The sequence below is a fragment of the Colobus angolensis genome, unplaced genomic scaffold, assembly GCF_000951035.1.
Source record: "Colobus angolensis palliatus isolate OR3802 unplaced genomic scaffold, Cang.pa_1.0 Scaffold101, whole genome shotgun sequence".
NCBI classification, from domain to species: Eukaryota; Metazoa; Chordata; class Mammalia; order Primates; family Cercopithecidae; genus Colobus; species Colobus angolensis.
The window spans coordinates 3,849,716-3,868,575 of NW_012111031.1; the positions used below are offsets into that span (position 1 = coordinate 3,849,716).

Here is an 18,860-nt window from a genome sequence, read left to right on the forward strand (position 1 = left end):
TATCTTACAATTAACTTGCCTTCCTGAGTTGTAGCTCTCAGCAAAATATAACTTAAAACAAATAATGTCTAATGGTAAATACTTAAAATACTTCTGCAAAGTGCACCAAAGGTTAATGACCCACCATACAAACATACAATAGATATCCTTTTTGGTTTTTTGAGAGCCACAGACTGTTCTCCCTTTTGTGTTTGCTTCCTGTCAATATTGACATTTCAAAAGAATACCAAAAAAGCTTAAAATTTGTTTATAAGTTTGTTAATAAATCAGGACTCTAAAACCATGGGCTATTCATTACAAATTGTACTTATACATAAAATGACCCTCGATTTAAATTTGAAGAAATAATTTGAAAGATATATTTTAAACATTTTCTCTTTTTTTATTATACTTTAAGTTCTAGGATACATGTGCAGAACGTGCAGGTTTGTTACATAGGTACACACATGCCATGGTGATTTGCTGCACCCATCAACCCATCATCTACACTAGGTATTTCTCCTAATGCTATCCCTCCCTTAGACCCCCACCGCCTGACAGGCCCCGGTGTGTGATGTTCCCCTCCATGTGTCCATGTGTTCTCATTGTTCAACTTTAACTTATGAGTGAAAATATGCATTGTTTGGTTTTCTCTTCCTGTGTTAGTTTGCTGAGAATGATGGCTTCCAGTTTTATCCATGTCCCTGCAAAGGACATGAACTCATCCTTTTTTATGGCTGCATAGTATTCCATGGAGTATATGTGCCATGTTTTATTTATCTAGTCTACCATTGATAGGCATTTGGGTTGGTTTCAAGTCTTTGCTATTGTGAATAGTGCTGCAATAAACATATGTGTGCATGTTCTTTTTAGTAGAATGATTTATAATCCTTTAGGTATATACTCAGTAATGGGATTACTGGGTCAAATGTTATTTCTGCCTCTAGATCCTTGAGGAATCGCCACACTGTCTTCCACAATGGTTGAACTAATTTACACTCCCACCAACAGTGTAAAAGCGTTCCTATTACTCCACAGTCTCTCCAGCGTCTGTTGTTTCCTGATTTTTAATGATTGCCATTCTAACTGCCATGAGATGGTATCTCATTGTGGTTTTGATTTGCATTTCTCTAATGACCAGTGATGATGAGCTTTTTTTCATATGTTTGTTGGTGCATAAATATCTTCTTTTGAGAAGTGTCTGTTCATATCCTTCACCCACTTTTTGATAGGGTTGTTTGTTTTCCTGCAAATTTGTTTAAGTTCCTTGTAGATTCTGGATATTAGCTCTTTGTCAGATGGATAGATTCCAAAAATTCTCTCCCATTCTGTAAGCTGCCTGTTCACTCTGAAGATAGTTTCTTTTGCTACACAGTAGTTCTTTAGTTTAATAAGATCCCATTTGTCAATTTTGGCTTTTGTTGCCATTGCTTTTGGTGTTTTAGTCATGAAGTCTTTGCCCATGCCTATGTCTTGAATGGTATTACCTAGGTTTTCTTCTAGGATTTTTATGGCTTTAGGTCTTACATTTAAGTCTTTAATCCATCTTGAGTTAATTTTTGTATGAGGTGTAAGAAAGGGGTCCAGCTTCAGTTTTCTGCATATGGCTAGCTAGTTTTCCCAACATCACTTATTAAATAAAGAATCCTTTGCCCAGTGCTTGTTTTTGTCAGGTTTGTCAAAGATCAGATGGTTGTAGGTGTGTGGCATTATTTCTGAGGTCTCTGTTCTGTTCCGTTGGTTTATTTATCTGTTTTGGTACCAGTACCATGCTGTTTTGATTATTGTGGCCTTGTAGTATAGTTTGAAGTCAGGTAGCATGATGCCTCCATCTTTGTTCTTTTTGCTTAGGATTGTGTTAGCTATACAAGCTCCTTTTTTGGTTCTATATAAAATTTAAAGTAGTTTTCTCTAATTCTGTGAAGAAAGCCAAAGGTAGCTTGATGCGGATAGCATTGAATCTGTAAATTACTTTGGGCAGTATGGCCATTTTCACACTATAATTCTTCCTATCCATGAGCATGGAATGTTCTTCCATTTGTTTGTGTCCTCTCTTATTTCCCTGAGCAGTGACTGCTCTTAATATTTTTTCCTTCATTTCAACCTTGGTGAATCTGACAATTATATGTCTTGGGGTTGCTCTTCTTGAGGAGTATCTTTGTGGTGTTCCCTGTATTTCCCAAATTTGAATGTTGGCCTGTCTTGCTGGGTTGGGAATGTTCTCCTGAAGAGTATTTTCTAACTTGGTTCCATTCTCCCTGTCACTTTCAGGTATGCCGATCAAACGTAGGTTTGGTCTTTTCACATAGTCCCCTATTTCTTGGAGGCTTTGTTTGTTCCTTTTCGTTCTTTTGTCTCTAATCTTGTCTTCGCGCTTTATTTCATTAAGCTGATCTTCAATCTCTGATATCCTTTTTTTCTGTTTGATCGATTCAGCTATTGGTACTTGTGTATGTTTCACAAAGTCCTCGTGCTATGTTTTTCAGTTCCATCAGGTCATTTATGTTTTTCTCTAAACTAGTTATTCTAGTTAGTAATTCCTCTAACCTTTTTTCAAAGTTCTTAGCTTCCTTGCATTGGGTTAGAACATGCTCCTTTAGCTAGGAGGAGTTTGTTATTACCTACCTTCTGAAGCCTACTTCTGTCAATTCATCAAACCCATTCTCTGTCCAGTTTTGTTCCCTTGGTGGCAAGGAGTTGTGATTCTTTGGAAGAGAAAAGGCACTCTGGTTTTTGGAATTTTCAGCCATTTTGCGCTGGTTTTTCCTCATCTTCATGATTTTATCTACCTTTGGTCTTTGATGTTGGTGACCTTCAAATGGGGTTTCTGTGTGGATGTCCTTTTTGTCGATGTTGATACTATTCATTTCTGTTTGTTAGTTCTCCTTCTAACAGTCAGGCCCCTCTGCTGCAGGTCTGCTGGAGTTTGCTGGAGGTCCACTCCAGACCCTGTTTGCCTGGATATCACCAGCAGAAGAGCAAAGATTGCTGCCTGTTCCTTCCTCTGGAAGCTTCATCCCAGAGGGGCACCCACCAGATGGCAGCTGGAGCTCTCCTGTATGAGGTATCTGTCGATTCCTGCCAGGAGGTGTTTCCCAGTCAGGAGGCATGGGGGTCAGGGACACACTTGAGGAGGCAGGCAGTCTGTCCCTTAGCAGAGCTCGAGTACTGTGCTGGGAGATCCACTGCTCTGTCCAGAGCCAGCAGGCAGGAACATTTAAGTCTGCTGAAGATGTGCCCACAGCCACCCTTTCCCCCAGGTGCTGTGTCCCAGGGAGAGGGGAGTTTTATCTATAAGTCCCTGACTGGGGCTGCTGCCTTTCTTTCAGAGATACCCTGCCCAGAGAGGAGGAATCTAGAAAGACAGTCTGGCTAAAGAGGCTTTAGGGAGCTGCTGTAGGCTCTGCCCAGTTCGAACTTTCTGGCAGCTTTGTTTACACTGTGAGAGGAAATCTCAAGCCTCAGTAATGGGGGACGCCCCTTCCCCCACCTAGCTCTAGCATCCCAGGTTGACCTCAGACTACTGTGATGTCAGTGAGAATTTCAAGCCAGAGGATGCTAGCTTGCTTGGCTCCATGGGAGTGGGATCCACTGAGCTAGACCACTTGGCTTCCTGGCTTCAGCTCCCTTCCCAGGGAAGTGAATGGTTCTGTCTCGCTGTCATTCCAGGCACCACTGGAGTATGAAAGAAAACTCCTACAGCTAGCTTAGTATCTGCCCAAACAGTTGCCCAGTTTTGTGCTTGAAACCCAGGGCCCTGGTGGTGTAGGCACCTGAGGGAATCTCCTGGTCTGTGGGTTGTGAAGACTGTGGGAAAAGCATAGTATCTGGGCCAGAATGCACCGTTCTTCATGATACAGTCTGTCACAGCTTCCCTTGGCTAGGAGACGGAGTTCCCTGACCCCTTGTGCTTCCCAGGTGAGGTGATACCCCATCCTGCTTCAGCTTGCCCTCTGTGGGCTGCATCCACTGTCTAACCAGTCCCAGTGAGATGAGCTGGGTACCTCAGTTGGAAATGGAGAAATCACCAACTGTCTGCATTGATCTCGCTGGCAGCTGCAGACCGGAGCTGCTCTTATTCAGCTATCTTGCCAGCCCATCCTAATCATTTTCTTATGTAAAAGTATGTTGGCCAAGTACTTGTGTAACTAAATGAAGAAATTTGCTAATATTCGGTGACCACAGAAAAAGAGTATGGCAGAATCTAATTAGTAAGTCAGCTACATTTGACACATTTAAAGGAGACTCAATGTTTATGTGACTTACCAAAATTTAATACAAGAAAATAGTTAATAACTAGTACTTCTACGTTCTCCATATAGTAAGCACCCCTCTGAAACAGTACAATGCATCAGTCAGAAGACCTGATGCATTTAACACAAGGAAGCGGAGATGATACCCTAAATATTCTATAAGTATACATATTTCATATTTATAAATACTTCTTCAATCACTAAGCTTTATGTTCAGTAACACTGCCAGCTCTGATGAAGAAATAGGGACCAGATTCATTTAAACAACCACAAAATTGAACAACATAAATAAAAGAATACTTTTTACACAATAAACAACAGGCAGTACAGAACAGCAATTCCTGGGAGAAAGAAAACAAATGGTGAGCCTCATTATTGCCACAGCTTACTGCCTGGGGACAATTTATGGTCCACAGTCCAGAGATGAGAAACTGGAATGCAGTCCAGTGGTCCCCCAGTTGAAGAAACAGAGTTGAGAAATGGGATATGCCAAGGCAAACTAAAATTAGCAGGACAGAATACTAGAGAGAAGAAAGCTACAAAAAGAGAACTCCAGAGGTCTGCAGAGGGTTAAGCTTGAGTCTTCAGCTGAGTACTGATCAGTGCATGGATGTGAGGATACTACTCAAAGCCAGGGAAGAACCATGGGAAGGAGTAGAATCCTTCCAGGAGCTGACACAGGGCCAGGAAAAGTTCTGCTTTCCACTAGCCAGATGGAAAAACCTTCTCATATATGGGACATTCAGTAGAGTACTCAGAAGAGCAATGCCTGGATAGTGAAGAAAAATCGGCTATTGATTAAAGACTGCTCTGGCTGTGTCCAAAAACAAAAACCAGATAAATAAATGAAGCCTTAAAAGAGTCAAATTATTTCCAGATAATTTAATTGTGTTCCAAAACACAGGTCAATAGTGAAAGGAATACGAAAATATCCAGGATCCACTAAAGCAAAATTCACAAATATCTGGCATCTAACAAAAAAATCACCAAGCTGACAAAAAAGCAGAAAAATATGACTCTTAAAAAAAAAAAAGAGAGAGAGAGAGAACTATCAGTCAAGAGAAACAGACCTAAAAAGACATAGGTACTAGACTTAGTAGACAGGGACATTTAAAGTTATAACACCTATATTTCATATGTTCAAGAAGGTAAAGAAAAGCATAAAAATAATAAAGATAGATATGGAAGATATAAAAAGGACCCAAATCAAATTTCTAGAAACAGAAAATATAGTAAGACCAAAAATACAATAAATAAGATTAATAGCAGATTAGATACCTCAGAAGAAAAAAATTAATAAACTTGAAGACATAGCTATAGAAGGTATTCAACATGAACTACAGAAAGAAAAACCTGCAGGAAAAAAATACAGCAAAAAAAGAACAAGGCCAGGTGTGGTGGCTTATATTTGTAATCCCAGCACTTTGGGAGGCCAAGGTGGGTGGGTCACCTGAGATCAGGAGTTCGAGACCAGCCTGGCCAACATGGCGAAACCCCATCTCTACTAAAAATACAAAAATTAGCCAGGCATGTGCCTTTAGTCCCAGCCACTCAGGAGGCTGAGGCAGGAGAATCACTTGAACCTGGGAGGCAGAGGTTGCAGTGAGCTGGGATCATGCATTGCACTCCAGTCTAGGTAAAAGAGCGAGGCTCCATCTCAAAAAAAAGAAAAAAAGAAACAAGACAAACCAGAAGACAGTGGAGCAATATAAAGCACTCAAAGAAAAACCAAAAAACTGTCAACCTAGAATTCAATATCCAGCAAAAGACCTTTTAAAAATAAAAGTAAAATGTTTTTTTCCAGACATAAAAGCTGGAAGAATTCATCACTAGTAGACATGCAGACAAGAAATGTTTTTTGTTGGTTGGATGTGGTAGCTTACGCCTGTAATCCCAGTATTTGGGAGGCTGAGGCAGGCAAATCATGAGGTCAGGAGTTCGAGACCAGCCTGATCAACATGGTGAAACCCTATCTCTACTAAAAATATAAAAATTAGCCAGGCATGGTGGTGTGTGCCTGTAATTCCAGCTACTCAGGAGGCTGAGGCAGGAGAATTGCTTGAACCTGGGAGGTGGAGATTGCAATGAGCCAAGATCGCACCACTGCATTCCAGCCTGGGTGACAGTGCGAGACTCTGTCTCAAAAAGAAAAAAAAAAAAAAAAAAGAAATGCTTTTTGTTTGTTTTATAAGAATAGAGACAGAGTTTTGCTTTGTTGCCTGGATTGGTTTTGAACTCCAGGCTTCAAGAGATCCTCCCGCCTCAGTCCCTCAGCCCCCCTAAGTATTGGGATTACAGGTATGAGCCACTACCCCTGGCCAAGAAATTGTCCAAAAAAAAAAAAAAAAAAAGTTTTACAGTCAGAAGGAAAACAAAAGGAATCTGGATCTACACAAGGAATGAAGAGTACTGGAAAGGTAAATATGTAATAAAATAAAAACATCTTTTTTCTCTTGTTTTGAACTCTCTTTAAGAGATAATTGGTTTAAAACAAAAGTTACCAATGTATTGTAGAGTTTATAACTTCTGTTGAAGCAAAATGTATGACGACAATAGCCCAAAGTTTGGAAAAGGGAAAATGGAAATATACTATTCTAAGACTCTTATACTATATGCGAAGTAGTGTAATACTATTTAAAGAAAGACTATGAAAGGTTAAAGATGCATATTATAAATCAAAAAACACCAATTACAAAATAAAACAAAGAAGTATAGACAGTAAGCCTACGAAGAAGATAAAACAGAATTTTAAAAATTCAATCCAAAAGAAGAGAAAGAGGAAAGGGAGAGAAAGGAGATGAAAAAAATAGAAAATGAATAATAAGATGGAGAATTTAAACCCAACCATATCAATAGTCACATTAAATTTAAATCTAAACATCCCAATTAAAATGCAGATATTGTTAGATGAGACTTAAGAAAGCAACACCCTACTATATGCTGCCTATAAGAAAATCACTTCTTTAAGAATAAAGACATATATAAGTTAAATAAAGGAATGGGGAAAATATGCCATGTTAATATTAATGAAAAGAAAGCTGGAATGGCTTTACCAGTATCGGGCACAAGTAGTTTTCAGAGCAAACAATATTACCAGGGATAAAGAGAGGGTCATTTAATAATGATTAAAGGGGTAAATTCATCAAAGGACATCACAAATCTAATACTTTATGCACCTAAATTCTTTATGTTAGACATTGGATTAGGTATTGAGAGAGAGATTTTTTTTTTAAGTGATCCAGGAGTTTTGCTTTCAGGACCTCTCTACCCCTCTGCCCCATTTAGTCCCACTTGTCTCCTGGTTACTCCCCTCAAGCACTGAAGACCCTTAGTTCAGTCACATTCATCCTCGCTACATGTCCTGGACTCTTGCTCACTGTACTTTTTGGCTCCTTGACCTCCTCATGCACTCCCAAGATCATTTCTTAGAATACAGGAAACTACCCAGAAATGTTCTGTCTCTGGAAATTCTAAGGTGAAACAACTCTTTGACTACAACCTCCTACACTTTCACTCTCATTGTTACTCCCACTACACCTATTAAACTTCATTATTTAATGAATGAATTATTTAATGAAATCTCCTGTTACTTTTTGTTTGTTTGTTTTGGGGTTTTTTGTTTGTTTGTTTTGCTTGTTTGTTTTTGAGGCAGGGTCTCGTTCTACCACCCAGGCTGGAGTGCTGTGGTGCAATCGCAGCTCACGGTAGCCTTAACGTCCCAGGCTCAGGCGATTCTCCCAGTTCAGCCTCCCAAGTACCACAGGAATGTGCCACCACACCTGGCTAATTTTAAAAATTATTTGTAGAGACAGGGTCTCCCTATGTTGCCAAGGCTGGTCTTGAACTCCTGGGCTCAAGCAATCCTCTCACCTTGGTCTCCCAAAGTGCTGGGATTACAGGTGTGAGACACTGCACCCTGCCAAATATTCTGTTTCTTAAAACCTCTACTTTCACTATGAATCTCCTATTTTCTCTCTGCAGATGAAAACTCCAAAGCTTAACATTCTAACCACTCTAGGGAGGGAAGATGGGAGGAAGAGAGCTAAGTGTGCACCAAAGAGTGGTAAGATGCCAGACTTTTGAGTGAAGAAGCATCTTGGAAGTGGACCCTATAGCTCCAGACACCTGCTGACACATAGTCAGAGACAAACCACCCAGTGAAGTTCTCCCCAAATTCCTGACCCACAAAATCATGAGCACAATAAAATATTTGTTTAAAGCCAGCAATATGTTATCCAGCAAGAGAACACTTCTAATGGCTGTTTTCCATCAATATTTAAACCCTATCTTTCTCATTTAAAAAATATGTATATATTCCCTCCACTTCACACACATCAAGCTGTATCTTTACTTCTGTTATATCTTTATTTCTCTTCACAGGCAAAACTTTTGGTAAAAGCCATCTATTATGACTGTGTCCACTCTATCTCTCATTCAGATCTCATCCTATCCCCATCTCTTCATTCAACAGTCCTCGTCACTGTCACCAGTGACTTCATTGTTGCTAAAACTTTTCAGATCTTATCTGAAACAGCAAGCACTCACTCAGACTTTGTAATGCTCTCTCTCCTTTTTCTTTTTTCAATTTTTAATTTTAATTTTAATTCTTTTTTTTTTTTTTTTTTTTGAGACAGTCTTACTCTGTCACCAAGGCTGGAGTGCAGCGGCACAATCTTGGCTCACTCAACCTCCGCCTCCCAGGTTCAAGTGATTCTCATGCCTCAGCCTCCCGAGTAGCTGGAATTACAGGCATGCACCACCATGCCCAGCTAATTTTTGTATTTTTAGTAGAAACAGGGTTTTGTCATGCTGGTCAGGCTAGTGTCGAACTCCTGGCCTCAAGTGATCCACTTGCCTCAGCCTCCCAAAGTGCTGGGATTACAGGTGGGAGCCATTGCACCCGGTCAGTCTCTCTATGATACTACTTCTCCTGATTTTCCTCTTATCTTCCTGGCTGTTCTATTTCAATATCTTTTGTAGGCACAGGCTTCTCTTTTCTGTCCATCCTTTAAATGTTAGAGCTCCTCAGTATTCTATCTTTAGCCTCCTTCTCTTCTCATACTACGTTCTCCCCTTAAGTGATCTTATCCCTTCTCCAAACTTCAGTTACTCAGTAAAGCATAAGGATTAATAGCTTTGGAGCCAGAAAGACCTGGGTTCAAATCATAGATCTTGCCATTTAGCTTGTGTGGTCTAGGGTAAGTTATTAAACTTTTCTAAGCTTTCATTTCCTGGTATAGGGTAATACTACCTCATGGATTATTATGAAAATTAAATTTAAGAAGTGCTCACCAAAGTGCCTGGCACAGGATAAACAATCAATAAAGGGTGGCATTTTTTATTACACATGTGTGGCAGCTCTTAGGTCCACAACCTTAGCCTAGATTTCTTTCCTAAGTTCCAGACACACATATCCAACTGCTACTTGACACCTCTATTTAAATGACCTATAATTACTTCAAACTCAATCAAATGAAATTCCTCTTCCCAAGCAAACCTCATTCAATCCTAGGTATCTTATTTTAATGAATGACACTACTATCCACTTAAGTTATACAAGCCAGAAACCTGGGTGTCATCATAAGTTGACTCCTCTTTGTCCTTTACCCTTATGTAATTAACTGCTACATTTTATAATACAATGTCAGATATTGTTTTAAGTACTTTACATGAATTTAACATGAGATATGCACATATAGTAAAACAAAGTTTATAAATGACTAGTAAGTATGTAGATAATAAACAGGTTAAGACTAAATGGGGGAAGAATGACTATAGACTAGGATGATCGGGAAAGGCAAAATAGACCTTAAAACCTGGTCAAGAAAAAGGCAGAGGAAAGCATTTCAAGACTCAGGGACAGGCAAAAACAAACATGGTTGTGTGAATGAAAGACGAGTCTGAATGGGGAAGAGAACACAGGCAAGGGTTCTCAAACTTTTTGGACTCAAAACTCTTTTATATTCTTAAAATCACTAAGGATCTCAAAAGCTTTTGTTTGTGTGGGTTAAATCTATTAATATTTACTTTGTTAGTAGTTAAATCTTAATTTAGTTAAAATTTAATTAAAACTGAGAAATTTTTAAAAATTACATCCTACACAATTCACCCATTTAATGTGTACAATTCAATAGTTTTTAGTGTATTCACAGAGATGATAAAAATGTTGTAAAATTGACTATAATAATGAGTCAATTTTACATTTTTATTATCTCAAAAAGAAACACCATACTCTCTAGCCATCATCCTTGAAACACCTAGTCCTCCCCACCAGCCTTAATCAACCAATAATCTACTTCCTATCTCTGCTGAATTGCCTCTTGTGGACATTTCATATAAATGAATTTAGACAATATTTGGTTTTATGTGACTGGCTTCTTTCAACATCATGTGTTCAAGGTGGTTATATATTCTTCCGTTAGGAAGCATAAAGTAGCTAATAGCTTTTTTACATTAAAGGATGTTGAGGGCTCAAAAAAACTTGAGAAAATTTAAAAATATTTATCTTAAACAATAAACCCATTATGTTAACATAAATAATTTTTAAATGAAAAATAACCATATTCTACAAAACAAAAAAGATAGAACCATAGCACTGTTTTATGATCTTCTGAGTGTCTTTACTATTTGGCATAATAAAAAAGAGCTGAATTTTCATATCTGCTACTACATTTACTTTGTTGCAATATGCTGTTTAGGTTGAAGTATACAAAGAAAAATCTGGCCTCGTATGGAAAGAGGAGGAGTATTTTAATAGCCTTTTCAGATAACTATGGTTATTGTTTTCTGACACTACACCAAAACTCAACAAGTCATGGTTTCTTAAAGGTTAGCTGCAGGGTGGAATTGGAAACAATCTCAATGAGCAGAAATAAATTTTTCATATTTTAAGACCTTAAAATCCATTCGTTTATCTTGAACTTTTAATGAATCTCTTACCCATGAATGATTTTATAATGATGTATTTGATCATTTGGAAATACTGATTCACTGAATTATCTATTTCTTCTACATGTTTACAAATCTCTGTATACAATATTTTAAAAATCACATTCATTGACATGACCACCTATTTCATCAGAAAAGTCTTTTATATATTAAGACTCTGTCAAGTTTTCAGTGGTGGATACAAGTTTCTAAAATTCTAATTTTTACTTGAAAACACAAAATTTATCATTGGCAACCTTTACTGTCAGTTGTTTTTTTTGAAGTGACAGGCTCATTTTGTTCATTTGCAAGAATCTACCACATACCCAAGCAAGAACAAACACAATTGCTCATCAGTCTTACAAGTAACATATGTGTTTCATGAAAAGAGTGGTTCAGTTCACAACTCAACCAATAAAATAAGTATTTTTCCTCAAGACAACTATCATACCTTGGTATGTAACTTTCTATATCCTTCAATTTTACCACATTGAATATTAAAAAGACATACTCAAGAGCGGAGATTTAATAATAATAAAAAAAAATACCATACAGGTCTCTAGCCTAGAAGCAACAGGCTCTTCCTACCCTGATGTGTAGTAGGCTATACCACATGGGTTTGTGCAAGCACACTCTATGATGTTCACACAATGACAAAATAGCCTAAATGAAGTATTTCTTAGAATGTATCCCCATCATTTAGCAATGCCTAACCACAGTTAACTTAAAGCTCCCATTCTAGCTTTTTCGTTTTTATGTTTTTGAGACAGAGTCTCGTTGTGTTGCCCAGGCTGGAGTGCAGAAACACAATCATGGCTCCCTGCAGCCTTGACTTCCCGAGCTTAGGTGATCCTCCTGCCTCAGCCTCCTGCCTCAGCCTCCCAAGTACCTAGGACCACAGGTACATGCCACCACACCTAGTTTTTTTTTTTTCTTTAAGAGATGGGGTCTTGCTTTGTTGCCCGGGTTGGTCTTGAACTTCTGGGCTCAAATGATCCTCCCACCTTAGCCTCCCAAAATGCTGGGATTACAGGTGTGCACCACACACCTGGCCTAAAGCTCCTGTTCTATAAACCTGCATTTGATTCCTTTGACCTTCTTTCTATGCTGGATAATTTTAGAATTGTATCCTGAACATCATAAATGTTAAATTGTGAAGATACTAAATTCTGTTATATTTCTAAAATGAGCATGGTTTTGTTGTTTGTTACAAGAAGCAATTGTCTTTGCTTAACTTGAACTGTTCTGTTTATTGGGCAGCAACTCCAGTCTCAGTTCAGATCCTCTGCCCTTCATTTGGCTGCTCTGAGTCTGTTACACACAGGAACTATTCAGATTTCAGACAGAATCTGGGTCCCTTTCTTGGCTCTTTCCCTTGCAGGATTCTTCCACTCTCTTCAGTGGCCAAGGTTTCCCCAGCTTCAGTTTTGCAGTTTCCCTGGTAAAGAGACAGTTTTCCCACTGACATCCCTGCCCTACCATACTGTCCTTCCCTATACCTACTTCACTTAGCCCTAGACTAAAAGCCTTCTCCTCAGGCTCCCAGCTCCCCTCTTCTCTTTCTCAACTAGAGTCTGTTCTTCCTGTCCAGTAATTTCAGTCAATTACTATTTGTATTCCAAACAGGTAGTATCGTGGTCTTTTTTTGCAGAAAGTCATATGGTAGGGTTTTCTTCCAACATTACCAGAGGAATGTGTCCTGCACAGGAGGTTTTTACCGGAGGAATCAGCATGATGAGATTTACATTATGAGCAGATTTCTCTGGCTGCTGTGAGAGAAAGGTCTCAAGGTAGCAAATGAGAGACCAGTAGGAAGAGTCCAGAATAGTCCAGGAAAGAGAGACTGTATAGAGAATAAAGCACCTGATGTATTTTGATTTATAAACATTTATTGAAAAAATACGATAAATTCTGAAAATACTGAAACTAAGGCATCCAAATTTCATTTCATCCCCTGCTGGCATTATAAGCCTCTTAACAGATTTAATAGGGTCAAACACCTGGAGGTCATTTCATCTAACCCTTAGGCATGATGCATTCAAAAGCACCTGTAATCCCCCAAATTTTCAGAGAACGAGATTTCACTAGGTTTCTCAACAGACTTTTCCAGCATCTTACACTCATATTGCCCATTAATCTCTCTGGGATGAAAAGAAACAGAAGTGGACTTTTTCCTTCTTTATTCTTTCTCAAGGCTGTCAAGCAAAATTGCTGAACCCAGTTCCCCATACAACCATTAAAAATAAGATGATGTCCTTTTTTTCATTAAATTATTGGCAGGAGAGAAGTAAGCAGCACCTCATTTGAAATTTCCTTCAGTCAACAACTCTGTGTGAATATGTTCCTATCAATCTACAGTTTAAACGAAAATTTTTCATTGTGACACAGAATCGAAAGACTTTCTCTGGGTCTTTATCTGGGTGTTGTTTACATGGATGTATTCAATTTGTGACAAATTCACCAAACTGTCACTTGAGATATATACTTTTCTCAATATATGTTATATTTCAAATAAAAAAAAGTCTATGAAAATGCAAATGTATCTAAGCCATATCCCTTCTCTATAATGTCAATTATTCTCACAGGAAAAAATACACAGTATCCTGTTTGTGTGGCATAACTTATCTTCACAAAGCCACCCACTACCACTCAAGGGTTTTATGATTAAAAATGTAACAAAAAATTCAAACACTAAAAATATATGACTAAATAAAAGTCTTCTATAGTTTCATCTGCCAAAGAACCACATTTAATATTTAAATTTGGAGGCTTATGACTTCCACATCTCCTACTGTAAATCAATTATAGTACTCTAAATTATTCATATTTTATTCATAAAAAGTACTCTATGTGCTTATTTTATTTACTTATCTATTTATTTATTTTTACTTTCACTTAATTCCCCAGATTCAGAAAGTTTTCTCCTAAGTATTCCTTATCTAGTGTAAGTTCATTCCATAAGTAGTTACCAAATTCAATAATAGGAGTATAACATTCTTCTAAATTTCCCATGCTTCTCTCCTCTATTCACTGTCTATAAGGCAATACAAGAAAACACTAAGAAATAAACTATTGCTTAGTCATTAAAAATTCAAAACATAAAGAAATTAAAACTAAGGTTACATGTGCAAATTAGGATTATAGCATATCTAAAGTCTTAATTTTTTTTTTTTTTTTTTTTTTTGAGGCGGAGTCTCGCTCTGTCGCCCGGACTGGAGTGCAGTGGCCAGATCTCAGCTCACTGCAAGCTCTGCCTCCTGGGTTTACGTGATTCTCCTGCCTCAGCCTCCCGAGTAGCTGGGACTACAGGCGCCCGCCACCTCGCCCGGCTAGTTTTTGTATTTTTAGTAGAGACGGGGTTTCACCGTGTTAGCCAGGATGGTCTCGATCTCCTGACCTCGTGATCCGCCCGTCTCGGCCTCCCAAAGTGCTGGGATTACAGGCTTGAGCCACCGCGCCCAGCCAGTCTTAATTTTTAATTACCATTTCTATATACTGATACAAATTAAAAAATATATACTTAGCATGCAACACAGTTTCAAAAGAAACCATTAATATACAAATCTGATGATTCACAAAGTATTATCCAACTATGCAGATTTGAAGAGCATAAACTCAAGTTGCCAATTTTATTAAAACAAAAGCCTTATCAATAGTTATAATGCTATAAAGAGAATCCTAGACAATATAATTTGTGCCCCTATAATGATTGAACCAATACACCAATACCTATAATTGAACAATAGTATACTCTAATAATGGGAAAAATGAGTCCTACTATATTCAACAAGAAAAAAATGCACTTTTTAATAATCTAAATAGCATAATCTCACAATTTAAGAGCAGACATTTACATTTTCAAACATAATGACGACTGTATTTTAAATAAATTATCTAAATACTTTAAAGAATTCTGTTCTGTTTTAGAACAGAGCCCTCAGAAATAATACCACACATCTACAACCATTTGATCTTTGACAAACCTGACAAAAATAAGAAATGGGGAAAGGATTCCCTATTTAATAAATGGTGCTAGGAAAACTGGCTAGCCATATGTAGAAAGTTGAAACTGGATCCCTTCCTTACACCTTACACAAAAATTAATTCAAGATGGATTAGAGACTTAAATGTTAGACCTAAAACCATAAAAACCCTAGAACAAAACCTATGCAACACCATTCAGGACACAGGCATGGGCAAGGACTTCATAACTAAAACAACAAAAGCAATGGCAACAAAAGCCAAAATTGACAAATGGGATCTAATTAAACTAAAGAGCTTCTGCACAGCAAAAGAAACTACCATCAGAGTGAATAGGCAACCTACAGAATGGGAGAAAATTTTTACAATCTACCCATCTGACAAAGGGCTAATAACCAGAATCTACAAAGAACTTAAACAAATTTACAAGAAAAAAATCAAACAATCCCATCCAAAAGTGGGTGAAGGATATGAACAGACACTTCTCAAAAGAAGACATTTATGCAGCCAACAGACACATGAAAAAAATGCTCACCATCACTAGCCATGAGAAATGCAAATCAAAACCACAATGAGATACCATCTCACACCAGTTAGAATGGTGATCATTAAAAAGTCAGGAAACAACAGGTGTTGGAGAGGATGTGGAGAAATAGGAACACTTTTACACTGTTGGTGGGACTGTAAACTAGTTCAACCATTGTGGAAGACAGTGTGGCGATTCCTCAAAGATCTAGAACTAGAAATATCATTTGGCCCAGTCATCTCATTACTGAGTATATACCCAAAGGATTATAAATCATGCTGCTATGAAGATAAATGCACATGTATGTTTATTGCAGCACTATTCACAATAGCAAAGACTTGGAACCAACCCAAATGTCCATCAGTGATAGACTGGATTAAGAAAATGTGGCACATATACATCATGAAATACTATGCAGCCATAAAAAAGGATGAGTTCATGCCCTTTGTAGGGACATGGATGAAGCTGGAAACCATCATTCTGAGCAAACTATCGCAAGGACAGAAAACCAAACACTGCATGTTCTCACTCATAGGTGGGAATTGAACAATGAGAACACTTGGACACAGGATGGGGAACATCATACACCAGGGCCTGTTGTGGGGTGGGGGGGAAGGGGGACGGATAGCATTAACAGATATACCTAATGTAAATGACGAGTTAATGGGTGCAGCACACCAACGTGGCACAGGTATACATATGTAACAAACCTGCACCCTAGAACTTAGAACTTATCCTAGAACTTAAAGTATAATAATAATAATAAAAGAATTCTGTTTTGTTTTAAAGTGCCACGTTTTAAGAAAAGCTATTCTTAAATAAATCACTATGCTGTATTAGATGGTTTAGGGCACTCGAATAAAGCTCCATTCTAATATTCTACTTGATTCTTGGGCTACAGACTGAAATAACATTATTCATTAAATTGCCTATTTGTTCTTGAGGTAGATGTTAAGAAACACCTCTCACTAACAGATAATTTGTTAGCCATATGGACATGAATGAATTTCTTCAATTATTTAGCTAGTTACTTACTGAGAGCCATGCAAGGGATTCCATGATTCGATGTTCACATCGTTCTAAGTGTTTTATCATTTCTCTTGTCAAGTTGCCTTCTGCTTTGATAAAACTTTCAATCACTTTGTAAAAATCAAAGGCTTTCAAATTAAGCACATTCAGAATCCATGGGAAAGACAAATCTGTTCCAGAATCAAGATTCTGAGATGTACTTCCTAAAAATGAAAAAACAAGTAACTTAAGTATGAAATATTAACCCTTGAGCTAGATGTTTTTTTGGAAAGTCTTATCAAACAAAGAAAACAGTAGAAAGGTTAAACGATTTTTATTTAGAGCAGAATTTTTATTTTGGAGTCTACGGACCCATAGGAAATAGCCTTCCAATTTTGAGTGTATGCACATCTATGTTTTTCCTAGAGAAAGGGCTTATAGCTTATCTCAAATTTTCAAAGGTTTAAATACCCTAAACTTATATCAGGAACAGGTATAGTATCTTACCGGCCATTTATTAGCATATCTATTTTAATTCTCATTAATCCTTGGTAAGAGGAGAGACAGATTCTTCAAGATCCTGCTAATTTCATTAGTTAGAAAATGGTATCTCTTTAAAATACACATTTCTTGGTTATAAATGAGGGTTCAGTTTTCCTTATTTGTTTACTAATAAGGAAACTAGAAGTTCCTCTTTCACTGTGTTTTGCATCCTTTACAAATGTTCCTTTTGTTTCTGCAAGCAAAACTTTCTTTTAACATTTGCAACATAATTTGCAAAGTGATATACATTTATATTTTTAAAAACACTGTAACTGGCCTTTGTTCTGTTTATCCGGTGAGTTCTAGCTTCAGTCTTTAGTTTCATACCATGGAGGTTATAGCAGTGCTTCCATATCATTAGAGGCCACTCTTGAATACTCCTTTGGCACTCTACAATCTCACAGGTCTTCGGAGGGATTTCAAAAGGTACCTTTTCTAAATTCAGTATACCAGTATACTCAGAAGAGGAGCCTAGTGAAATATTATCCCCAAGATGGCCTCAAATAATTCCAATAAGCCTCTTAAATGGCTTATAATGACCAATTACATTGTTCAGTATACAGTGATCTAAAATAAGCATTCCTTCTCCTTAACCTCACACTATCCCTCTCCTCCCACCAAGGAAACACACCACATTTTAACTTTAAATTGAACAAAAATGTTTATTTATGAAAATTTAACTTACTGCTATATGTGGCCATTACAACCTCAAGAGCACACGCCAATAAAGACATATGAAAAATGTTGTCATTCAGAAGTTTGCTAAAGGGAAAAAAAAAAGATTATAAAGTATTTACTTTTATAAAAAGAAAAAAATTGTTTTACTAAAAGTAAAAAATTTACCTAAAATTTTGAATGGATAATCGTTCTTCTTCCTGAAACAGATAATTAAAAAAAAAAAAAAGAAGTTGTTTAATTGAAACCTTATTTGTGTTAGCATTGAAATTTTTTTTGTTTTTTTTTTTTGGTTTGTTTTTTGTTTTTTGTTTTTTTGTTAAGATGGTGTCTCACTCTGTTGCCAGGATGGAGTGTAGTGGCATGAAATTGGCTCACTGCAATCTCCACCTCCCAGGTTCAAGTGATTCTCCTGTCTCAGCCTGCCGAGTAGCTGGGACTACAGGCGTGTACCACCATGCCCAGCTAATTTTTGTACTTTTAGTAGAGACAGGGTTTCACAAGTTGGCCAGGATGGTCTCGATCTCTTGACCTCATGATCTGCCCACCTCAGCCTCCCAAAGTGCTGGGATTACAGGTGTGAACCACCATGCCCGGCTGAAATTTTTTTATATTGTTTTCAACTTACTGATTTAAGCATGGATTCCATTACTCGGTAATACAAGCGAACTCCAAGTTTGTATCGCTACAAACAAACAAAAAGAAAAATAAGAGCCTGCTATTTTAGAAAATCACAATTACTAATTTTTTTTTTTTTTTTTTTTTGAGATGGAGTGTCACTGTTTTGCCCAGGCTGGCCTTCACACTCCTGGGCTCAAGAGATCCTCCTGCTTTGGCCTCCCAAGAGGCTGGGATTACAGGCATGCACTTCTATACCCAGCTGACAATTACTAATTTTTTAAAAAGTCTTTTCTTAAAACATACTTCTCACCCTTCTTAGAAATATGGCCGCCAAGAAAACACAAAAG

General features: G+C 37.6%; 1 protein-coding gene across 1 annotated transcript in view; it reads right to left on the bottom strand.

Moving 5' to 3' along the window:
* The window catches only part of RB1 (retinoblastoma 1), a 182,234-nt gene that overhangs the window by 73,923 nt on the left and 89,451 nt on the right, over nt 1-18,860 (bottom strand). Inside the window, exons 13-16 of the mRNA XM_011939655.1 lie at nt 18,521-18,577; nt 18,061-18,092; nt 17,903-17,979; nt 16,702-16,898 (exon numbers count right to left, since the gene is read on the bottom strand). Of these exons, the coding sequence (XP_011795045.1) occupies nt 16,702-16,898; nt 17,903-17,979; nt 18,061-18,092; nt 18,521-18,577 (363 nt within the window). The remainder of the gene's footprint in view (nt 1-16,701; nt 16,899-17,902; nt 17,980-18,060; nt 18,093-18,520; nt 18,578-18,860) is intronic.